The sequence below is a fragment of the Limulus polyphemus genome, unplaced genomic scaffold (assembly GCF_000517525.1).
Source record: "Limulus polyphemus unplaced genomic scaffold, Limulus_polyphemus-2.1.2 Scaffold925, whole genome shotgun sequence".
In the NCBI taxonomy this organism is placed as follows: domain Eukaryota; kingdom Metazoa; phylum Arthropoda; class Merostomata; order Xiphosura; family Limulidae; genus Limulus; species Limulus polyphemus.
Window position 1 is genome coordinate 120519 of NW_013666535.1, and position 11789 is coordinate 132307.

At 29.3% G+C, this 11789-nt stretch overlaps 1 protein-coding gene across 4 annotated transcripts in view; it reads right to left on the reverse strand.

The window, feature by feature from the left end:
* The window catches only part of LOC106461270 (supervillin-like), a 150000-nt gene that overhangs the window by 8451 nt on the left and 129760 nt on the right, over positions 1-11789 (reverse strand). For 3 of the 4 annotated variants that reach the window (XM_022388138.1, XM_022388136.1, XM_022388135.1), the window contains exons 25-29: positions 10905-11184; positions 6991-7142; positions 6342-6447; positions 5414-5621; positions 4644-4777 (exon numbers count right to left, since the gene is read on the reverse strand). In XM_022388138.1, the coding sequence (XP_022243846.1) occupies positions 4644-4777; positions 5414-5621; positions 6342-6447; positions 6991-7142; positions 10905-11184 (880 nt within the window). The remainder of the gene's footprint in view (positions 1-4643; positions 4778-5413; positions 5622-6341; positions 6448-6990; positions 7143-10904; positions 11185-11789) is intronic. The other variant, XM_022388137.1, reaches the window with a different exon arrangement.

Genomic DNA, 11789 nt, shown 5'->3' on the forward strand with positions numbered 1-11789 from the left:
TGCATGAGAAAATAGTGCATATTGGACGTGAAGAAGGAAGCAAGTTGCACGTGGGGAAAAAAACGACGCCTGATTTAAATAGTCACACTTGAACGCTCACATCCTTTTAATTATGTTTGAAATTATGAACATTGCTCAACATCATGAAAATTAAACCTTATTTTCAATAAGCAATCCTGAAAAAGATTTGGGGGTGCTTAACTTTTTTCCTAGGTGTATATATATATATGTCATTGACCTTTAATCCCTCAAAGGAACATAGTACCAGAAAACCATACAGTGGTCATTATTTTATATATATATATTTAAAATTTGCTTTAAAGTCTGTTTGTTTGTTTTTTCTTTAGAGCAAAATCACATTGGGCTATCTGCTGTGTCTACCATCGAGAATCAAACTTTGGATTTTAGTATTGCAAGTCCATAGACTTACCACTGTCTCACAGATGGACACTTTATAAAGTTCACTTCAGTAAGTACATAATATGATAATACAATAAAAGTTAAGTGTTTACTTCAATTGTGGTAGCTCTTTCACAACATTAAAGCCAATAAGAACTTCAACCTTCTTTGGAGTCTGAACTGGAGTGGAGGGGTCACTGATATCCACTGATTTTTTCCTTTTCACTCCTGGAAGTACTTACCCAAATTGCATGAAACTTGCAACAAACATAGGTAATATTATCTAAGTTTCATTTTGAAAATTTATATAATTCTTTAAGTTGTGATATTTTCAGAGTTTTATTGTAAGACACAGTTTTGAAAATACTTCCTTTTATTTTACAATTTCAAATTATTAATGTTCATCTGAAAGTTCCATTTTACACATCTAGTAATTTTTAACCCAATTGTTATACATTAACATACTTATTTTGATACTTTATTTTGTTGAGAGCAGTAATCTCTACTTCCAGCTATAAGCTGAATGATCTGTGACCCAGAACCTGACCTTTCAAAATTGCTAACAATATTCTAGGTCATTATCAATTTATATCTAATAAATATACTTTCTTTTCAATCAATTATAAGCTCTTTTGTTTATATGCATTATTTGAATAGAATAAACTTAAATAATATTCAATAAATACAGATTTGATTCACTGGAATGTTTTGTCAGTGTCTATCATACTCTCTAAACCTAAAAAAACACAAAAATATTTTCAGAAATGAAATGACAAAAACATCTAAAGAAACTTAGTAAACAAATTCTGGATCTTTGTTTTCATCCTAAGTCTTCTCATCTTCCTACTACATTCAGTTGTTGTTTTCTGTACTAATTAAGACTTGTCATTTTACAAAAAATCATGAATTAATTCTCAAACAATGACTATTTATGTAAATAGTTATAATCTGCTCTATCCAATGATATTTAAACTTTGTCTGCAGCTACTTTAAAAACTGAGTTTCATTAATAGTTGTTAAATCACCTGCTGTGAGGTTGAGAGGTTGTTCTAACAAAATATGAATAATTATATTCTCAATGGATGATAGTTTTTTGGCAAATATAAACATATGCTTTGGGATGGGAAAAAAAAAGGGAAACAAAAGAAAAAAAGTTCATGTAAAGTTCATATTTTTTATGCACACATTTGTAAAAATACCAAGAAGACTCAAAGGGACTGTTAGTGTGATTTTTAACATGTTTAATCTTAATCTATGATTTTCAGTTTGTCTAGTATAAAAGTTTTTTTTTACAAATTGAATATCTTAACACACAAAAAGTTTGTAAAATCAAGTTGAGCCATAAAAATCACATTTCCTTGTCTTTTGGCTATTTCTTTAGCCTTTTTTTTAATAATCTAAAGTACATAACTGAAATCTTTATTACTACAAGTTATAATTACTGTTTTTAAATAATACTTATTATTATCATTGGTACAGTTATCAAACTTATAAGGTTGGCAAAATAATCGGTTAAAACTTTTTCCTTGTGTAAAAGCACTAATAATCAGTGGTGGAATAGAAAAGAAATTACTTAAAAAACCCAAGATGTAGACTTAATGCAGTACACAAGACCAAACACATGCACACACAAAGTAAATCACTTAGAATTTTTTAAATTCATTTTTTTTAAAACAACTCACTATAAAATTTTTAAATTTATTAATTTCTGGCACAGAATTCAAATAATAAGTTGAAATAAAAGTTAAAGTAAGTTTGTTCTTATTAATCTTTGGTTTAATTTGTTTTGTATATAAAAATGCATCACCTATAATTTTTTCTGCATAATTTTACAAGATAAAAATATCTTTAATTCATAGTCTCACCTCTCTTTTTATTATAATTACTTACAATTATTATAATTCTTTTAACCACGTTAAGTGGAATATGCATGTTTTATAATGAGAACATTATAAAAAACATAATTGTTCCTTTTCATAAGTAAAAGTAGTATTATCATTAACAGCATTCAAGATATCCTTGAACAAGTGTAGATCTTTTTAATTTTCACTATAAAGCAATTATCAAAATAATGATACCAGTTATAATAAATATAATCCTCCATTACTCTGCCATTTACTAAAGAATACATTTTTAATTCAAGAAAATCTATAACATCTAATAGATTCTGGTTATTGTAATTTCCATTGTAGCATCTTTAAGTTGTCTATAGATTTTCTTAATGAAAATAAAAACAATTGCTTTGAATGAGTAGAATAGCATCTGATACAAACTGTAAAGGAATTTATGATGTAAATGTTCATAAAAACATCTGAGGTGTGCGTTTAAGGTAATTACATTTTAAATGTTAAGCTCAACCTCAGGATTTGGTTGTTGACCAAAATAAATCACTATTTTGCAATTTGAGCATATCAAAATTATCAAAGACTGAAATGAAATGTCATTTCAGCATTTGTCCAAATTATTTTGCTAAAGCTGCATAATTTAAAGTATCAAATGAGCAAAGAACAAAACAGAAAAATGAGAAAGCTGCTTAGGTATTTGTGTAAAATGATTTAAAGAAATTACAGTTCAAGAACTCCAGTATCTCCAAGGACAAACACTGGAATAACACTTCATTTTGGTCTTTGATAATTTTGACATGCTCAGATCATGAAATGACCAAATACCGAGACTGGGTGTAAAATATACATATTTTTAAACATGCTTAGAACACTCATTGGGGCTGTTAGTATGATTTTTAACATTTGATTTGGGAAGATTTAATCTTACTCTGAGATTCATAACTTACTTTTTTTTTTACAATCTTATGTTCAAGAAGTTAAAATTATCTAAAAGATGGTATGGCTATTTTTTAAATAAACTTTGGGAGAAAATTGGCCATGAAACTACTTAAGACTTTTGATGTTTTTTCTATACTAGTATTGATCATCATTTCAGTTACACAGCAATTAAATACTTTTTTTTGTTTACCATTTTGGGAATGTAGATGTAATGAAAAAGATTAATTTATGAACAATATTTTATCAAAAACTTAAAAATTACCATTGAATTTACAACACGTTGAAATATAAAAGTCAGTTTAAGAAGATATAACCACTTTTATTAATATATCTCTTTCATGTAATAAGAATTCCTCCTGTTATTTTCTATATATTTATTTATATATACTCTTTAGATTAATGTTCACTGTTATCAAGTTATTTATAAAAATATTTATTTGTAGTTGAATATTTTGCTTCCTTTTAGTCTATGTGCATGCCCTGATCTTGTACATGTGTAATTCAGCATGATATTATGCATTTGATGTAAGAATTATCAACATTTAATGTAACCCTAAATTGCTAATTTTGCAAACACTTGTGTTAGAGTAGATAAAATACCATCTAAAATATATATACAGGGATATTGAAGAAAACTTTAGATATATATAGTTAGCAGGTTGAAGAACAAAAGTATTATTATTCTTTACACAGACATTGCCTTACACTGACTTGTCAGAGTTTGAATCAGACTGATGTTGTCAGTTTAGACGCATCTTGAGTACAAATACTTTTGTAACACATCTGATATCTTGTGTACAATGGACTTGTACTGTTGCATAAAAGCTTGCCACATTTCATGAAGACAGACTTCATAAACTCAGAATTATAGTCAACGTTACTTCTCTAATAGGAGGTTGACTGTTGGCTGAGGAAAACATTAAGGTTGTAAAAGTGTTACCACTATTGTAATAAACAGTTAATCTTGAGGTAATGCCTCTTTTTTTTATTATTATATTACTATTCTATGTACAGATTGCATGCATGGGTAAGACATATGGGTCAGATCCAAATCCTACCCTATGCTACTCTTGAGGGGGCTCTAAGATTATGTGCCTGGTTTAGTGACAATTGGTGCAGCAGTTTCCAGCTATAAGCAAACAGACACACAAAAAGACTTTTGTCAAGTAAAAGTTAAGATATACTGTACGTTGTTAAGAATCAGCACTAAGTTAAAAGAATTACATAAATAATCTTTCTTTAATCATACTGCAATATTTTAAATTAAGAGGGGGAGGGAATAATAAGATAAGAGTAACAAATTTTTAAGAATATAAACTACAAGGCCAAGACCATAACATATACTATACATGTGCATAGAACATTTATCCTTATATACAAGTAATCATAGGAACTGAGCTTTTAACTGCATGTTTCTCCATATTGTGTAATTTATAGAGTGAGAAAAGATTAAAGACCTACTTTTTAAAAGTGACATGTACATGTGTCGATTCTTCCCACCTAATCCTTCCCAGAAGTCCCTTGACTCTGATCCTTCACGTATTTCTTTGATTTCAATACTTATTCCAGAATCAAACATCATCTCTTTTGGCTGCCTACAGTTCACAAAAGAAAAAGTATAAGAATATGAAAATGACGTGAACAGAAATGACAAAATGCAGTACATTAATTTCCTTAAATCTCATCCCTAATACAAGTTAATGACTTTTCACATATGTATAATGATTACAAAGTATGTTTTTCATGAATTGGCTAGATTTAAGAAATAAATGTAATTATAATATGTAATATCGGTATTTTAAGTGTATTCTCAGATTTACTGCACATCAAGAACCCAGAATATTAATACTATCAAAATAAACAATAGCCTGTAAGGTATAAGAGATGTTAACCTTACTATTCACTAGCCTAGAAAAACAATATTAAGATAAATCAAAAGGTAATATTTCAAAACAGTCAAATTAACTTCACCAACTTAATGTAGTTCACACCATAACAGTTGTCATTCATGCAATCTGACAATAGAAACAGTGTCTCAGCCACTAATGTGTCTGTTGTATCCCTGGAAGCCTAATTAGCCCTGGTATTGGGCAAAAGGTGTCATCAGCATTTGATATAGCAGGTACAGAGTGGATGAAACTTTACTTCTTTAAATTTTTAGAATTCAACATAAAGTGAACATATTATCAGCTGAAATGTACCAGAGTTCTAAATTATTAACAGGAACTTGCCTGTCTTTCAACTTCTTTGCAGCAGACATGACAGTCTTCTGTACATCTCTGGGGGACTTAGCCCCATGCCAAACAAATATAATTCCTTTTGAAGTGTTAACTAAAACAAACGATGACCGACTTCGTAGGCTTTGCACACCACGAGAAATTTCCATTAATACAGCTTCAGAAGGAAATGCTCCACGAGTCATGAACATTCTCCATAAACCTGGTATATGAATACAGATGAAAAAAACAAGAAGGAATACAGTTACTATATAATCTATATAGAATTCTATTACAATATTTACAGAATTAAAATTCCAAACAGTTTCCATTTAATCAATGGAAGCTAAAATATATCTTCTGAAAAAATTTTCATCCAGTTAACTTCAAAATTACCAGATAAGAAAACTTGGCAGTTCTTCTTCTTTTTACAAATATTAAAATGAACATTAATAAATAAACACAATAAACTTAATTAGTTAATAAAAGATCTAGAAGTGAAGATCAACTTGAGGTTTCAGAATGAAAAACATTATTTTCAGAAATTATGAATCTTAGAAATAATATCATGTATAAGAATGGAATACAGATTCAATACATACAAATTTCCAACTGACTAAATTATATGTCCTAGTTGCAATGGAAAATGGATGAAAAAACTTGTGTGACCATGTATACTACCTACACATCACACATCTGCATTGCTGAAATCAAATAAATAAATAAATCCTTTCAAAATTAAATTGTTTTTTTATGTAGATTTTAATATGTAAATAATAAATTTTATTAATTCCATTTATTTTTTGAGACTGTAATATACTTAATTGTATGGCATTATTGACCCACTTCCTTTTGAATAATTTCCTAATACTTGTAAGTGCTTCTTTATCCATAACTTTTTCTTTCTACAACTGTTGTGTAATGATAAAAAGAATAAACTCACTTTTGGTATCGGGGTCATCTTCATCACGTTTACCCTTGTACACAATCATTTCACCATTAAATATATTGAGAAAACATGGTGGTTCTTGACCTTCTACGACTCGAACCTAAATATAAATTTAGGATGAAGTGTAAACAGAGAATCATTCTGAAAAATGTTTAACTTCTTTGTATTCTTCAAAGTAACCAACAAAGTTTCATACCAACTATGTGTAACAACTATATGCTTTCAAACATTTAAATGTTTTTTGTTTTTTCTTCACAAATTTATAAAATATCTTTTTTAGGGATATGTAAAAAATAATAAAACTTACATATCCAATGAAATAATCTATTCAATAAGTGTTAAATTTAGATATTTTTCTTTTATCAAATAAACTAAAAAAATGAATGCTTATTGATTTCAGTGTCAAGTTTAAAGGAATGACTATTTTGAGATTTTTTTAACACTTTTCTCACTATTTATATGAGGTAACTTGAACTATTTTTGCAAAGAAAAAATACAAGTCTTTCTAATATTGTAATATTAAGGACTAAAGAGGTTATAAGCAATATTACTACCATATTGTGGGAAAATATTCTTCATGAATATGTAACTAAAAAGAATAAATGAGTTTTAAAAACCTTGAAAAGAATGCACTGAAACTTACATGTGGTCCTCGTTCTTCATCTAATTCAACAGTCATCAGAGCACAAGCTCCCTTTTCTGTAACAGTGGAGTTGAGACCCTGCCAAAAGAAATAAGCACATCGTTTCCTGCCCACTGATGAATGTTTAGATGCTTGTCCAGACAGATCCCGTCCTAAGTAAAACAAACAGCTTTTAAAGTGCTGGAAATTATACATGTTTTCACATTTTTCTTTTACTGTACTTGTTAATAAAACTGGTGAAATGTTTTTATTTAATTCTGTTCTATAAGACCCACAGAGTTAAAACACTACTTGTTGCATAAATCTTTTGAAAGTGAACCAAAAATATTAAACCAAACATGCAGTCCATCCTTTTATGATAAATCCATTTGTGGAATTTCTTTCCACTATCTTAAAATATGAAAGGATTATAACTAGGATATAATAGTATTGTAGTTAGAACATATAATGTACATATTAAAATAAAGGCCACTTTGAAAAACTATGTACATCAAGAAATAATTTGCTTTTCATTCTTGCCAAATGATAGACCTCCATCTAACAATACTGGGTAAACTCAGAACCTGAAAGCGGACAAACAGTCTACAGAATTATAAAAGTAATCTACCCTGAATAAAAAAAAAGGCTCATAAATTTCTATTTTTTAATTAATTTTTATATATTTGATGGAAAAGTGCAATATAAGTAAGGCAAAAATGATCTCACACAAAAAAAGTTAAAACAAAACTGAATAAAATGCTGCAAAACCCATTTCTTATACTCTGTTCTTGCTGGGTTTAGATATACTATCAGAAAGGTGTGTTACTCCAACCACTCACAGTACGACTTATACGAGTATCAAAACTACCTATACCTTACCCTAAAGCTGACCAAGTAATTTTAAAATTGGCACAAATCTGATCCTCATTTAAAGACAAAAGACAGCCTACTGGTGACTGGCAAAGCTAGCTATGTAGCCAACCAGTTCCAAAGGCTGTAATAAGATATGACTGGTTTTGGTTTCAGCAGAGCAGCAATACCAAAGATTATTAGTTGCAAACAAAAATTTGCTACTTATTAGTAAAGAAATTTATGATAAATATGAAATTAGTCACATTTGAAGGAGATATCTGGGCATGTTTTGTTCATCATATATTCATTTATGATTACAGTTAGTACTTCCAGTTGTATTTGATACACCTGAAGACATGCAAGTTAATAATTCTTTTTTTGGCTACCTTATATTCAGGAACTGTTGTCAAGACTTCTAAAATAGTTAACTTCAGCATGTGACAAAATGTCTCCATTTATCTTGTTTGCAGATGTTTAAAACATAATATGAGAAGAATTAGGAATGCTCCTCTATCATTAATCCTACATTTTCAGAAGGATAAAAAATTTACTTAACCTTACTCCTCTGGATAGGGGTGGTGAAAGTGTGTGTGCGTGTCATGACTTTTTTTTACATAGTTACATTCAAAAAGAAATATTCCAATTTTCAGTCTTCACTTTTCTATATCATGTCTCTCCCTGAATTGCACAATTTAGATAATATTTCCACTCCTACTGGAGCTTCTTAATTTTAACACAAAACTACAAATTCATATTATAGACATTACTACGACATAACCTGACTTCATAGCCTCCAATCATCTTGTTTTACTTAGACATAAATCAGAAAGTCCAACCTATATGCCACGTCTTCCTATCATGTATTGTCTGCCAATAATTCTCTTTGACTTTTGCTATTAATTATTTATAACCAACAGAAAGAAACTTTAATTTAGTGATTTCTGTATAATGCTAGCTTTTGAATTATACAATTATTCAGAGTTGCTATCACTGAGTTCAGCTATACTAGCTAAGAGAATTATTTTAATGTACTCATGGCTTAGTTAAAAAGCCAGTTAAATTATAATAGTTACGGGAAATTGTATGCTTTTCACATGTTATTATTTTGTGCTCTAAACTGAATATTTGAAATAACTAAAAATTCCGTAAAGTACTAACAACAACCATAGCAAAAACTAGGATTAACTGTTATTGACACTTTGAGTCTTCAAAAGCAAAAAGTATAAAACCCACATATAAGTACTAAATTTTTTGTTTTTTTATTTATTGTTATAAAAGTAACTAAAATTAGAAACTTTTTAGGTCATATAAGAAAACATAAATTGAAAATAATTCTCCATGAGTTATGCATATGAGTAGCATGTGCATTATGTAATTCAATACCATAACTTGAGCTATGTATTTGTTAGGTGATTTCTACCTTGTTACACAGGTTTAGTAGTCAGACACACAGTTCAAAGAGCAATAAAATATTAACATTAAATAAAATAGAAGTAAACTGTTATAAGCCTGAAGCTGTTCAGGATAAAAAACAAATTTTCTCTTACAATCTGCAGTCATTCTAGAAAGAAAAAAGGTAACTTAGATTCATTTTGTATTTTTTAGTGGTGGTTACAAAGTTGGCGAAATGGACCAAGCCTGTATAGTGTTAAGGTACAGAAAATAACAGATAAAATATAACCTTTTAACATCCATTCAGAAGGATGAAGAGGTTGAGTAAATGAAATTTCAAAACTGTAAGGTGAAAAAAGTATATCTTATTCTAACATGAAAAGTACCTTGTATCCCAACTAGTCAGAGTTTGACTCAAACTCTGACTCCATAAGTTCATAGACAAATCTTTAGTAAAAATACTTAAGTAAAAAACCTAATTACTTGTGTACAAAAGACCTGTAATGTGTACTAAAAGCTTGCCAAATTTTGTTAAGATACACTTATTCAAAATACAGTTATAGTATGTATAGTTTCATGGATACATGCAGTTGCAAGGTTGGTCAAAATTATTGTAAATTGCAGCTCAGAGAGAGCATGTTTTTCAATTGGACAAGAATATTTATTTTTAATCTAAATTTTCCGTAGTTGAAAGAATTCAATTGGTAATTAGGTGCTGTTCATGAGTTTTTCAACCAAATGTTTGCTGGGGATGGAATATGTAAGCTTTTGCATTATATGCCTTATTTTTCATTAATTTCAACAGCTTCTGAAACCCAACTGACAATGATATGAACAAGGATCTTGAAAAGGAATTATATTTTGTGTTATTGGAAAATGGTATTGAACAAGTTCAATAACAACAGGATGTCAATTAGCAAATTCTGTGTACAAGTAAAACAGAGTTTGCTAAGAAGACACACTGGATGAGATGTTACATGAAACATGCTATTTTTGAATTTTTGCCAGTTCACGTTTTAGTTTGCTTTCTCAAGTATTAGAACATGACTTTATATTATGCCTCTTCAGCACAAGAGAAATGCATTGTTTAAAATCACATTCAAATTACGTCCTTGAAAAGACTAAATATATGACCTTAAAACTTTTAGCTCAATAGAATTTAATCTTATTTGATACAAATCAATTAACTCTATCCATGTCAGCAGATCTCATTCAACTGCTGATACCATATGACATAGTATTTACAAGCCATAAGATCTCTTCTCTAAATGTATTTCTTTAAATGATCCACAAGGAATTTAAACTTATTTATCATTAAAATATTCTGGATAAAAATCATCCACAGTTAACAGTATTTATTGAATTCATCAATGAACAACATTAAACATACTGAAAGAGATAAAAACGAAACTTGTTCAATGTATTTTAAATCAATTAATGTTAAATTAACTGGAGAATTTAAAAGAGCAGCTACAATAATTTTCACTGTTTTTCTATAAAACACACTAAACTATATTTCATTGTTCACTTATGAAAATATGTTATATTTTGAATATTGCTACACATTACCAAACATAGAAGAGGCTTAACTCACATTAAGCCTGTTTGAACTTCACTTACTAATGCATTGTGGATTTTCACAACATATTATATGAGTCTACCCTCACTTGCTTATCCTAACAAACACCTACCTGTATTTTTCACTGTATATTGCCATCTTACTACATAAGTGTCTCCACTATGAAATTGTCCATAACTTCCTAAAGGCATTGGACTGTGTTTGTACTCAAGGATGTGCCATACTTTGACACAATTCGTTGTTATTTCAAAGTGCCTACGCTCCTTCTCATCATGATATTCCAAGCCACGCCCTAAATGTGATCCTTCAAGAATGAGGTCAGGCTCTGTACGTTCTTGTTCAAGCATGTTTTTGACATCACATGCTTTCAGTTCAGGCATACCCTCTGTCTGCTGTGATAAATTCAAATTAACTTATAGATATTTGAAATGAACAGTTACGGTAACTTATGTCCACATTTAATTAGTGTAAAAACTTGTTGCATCACATTTATAAGAGCACCTTCAAGACAATAATGCAGAGAAAATCATCCAAAAAGTTGAGGTGTTTCTTTTTCACAATAATGGTAAAGAAAAATAATGACATTAACAATTAATCTAGTCCAATACAAAAATATTATTCAAAGCCTACAGTTATATTCATACTGTCATTACCTAAAACATCCAAAATTCTTAACAATTTATCATAGAGTCAGTAGACTCTATATTTATGGGTTGCCAAGGTACTCACTCAATAGGCATAATACAAATATGTACACTAATAAATCAACAATGACAGAAAGTTTTACTTTAAAAATGATTTCCACTCACTTTCATTTGTTTCTATACCAAACCAGAAAGTGACCAACCCACCAAATTGTTCATCTTTCTTCTTCTTGTTTCAGTCGAGATAATTCTACAACTACTTTATCACTATCATCAGTTTAAACCTAAATCCATTCTGTGTTTCTGAGCAGTGCATGATGTCACTGCTTTGTTGTAATAGCGAGTAGTCATTC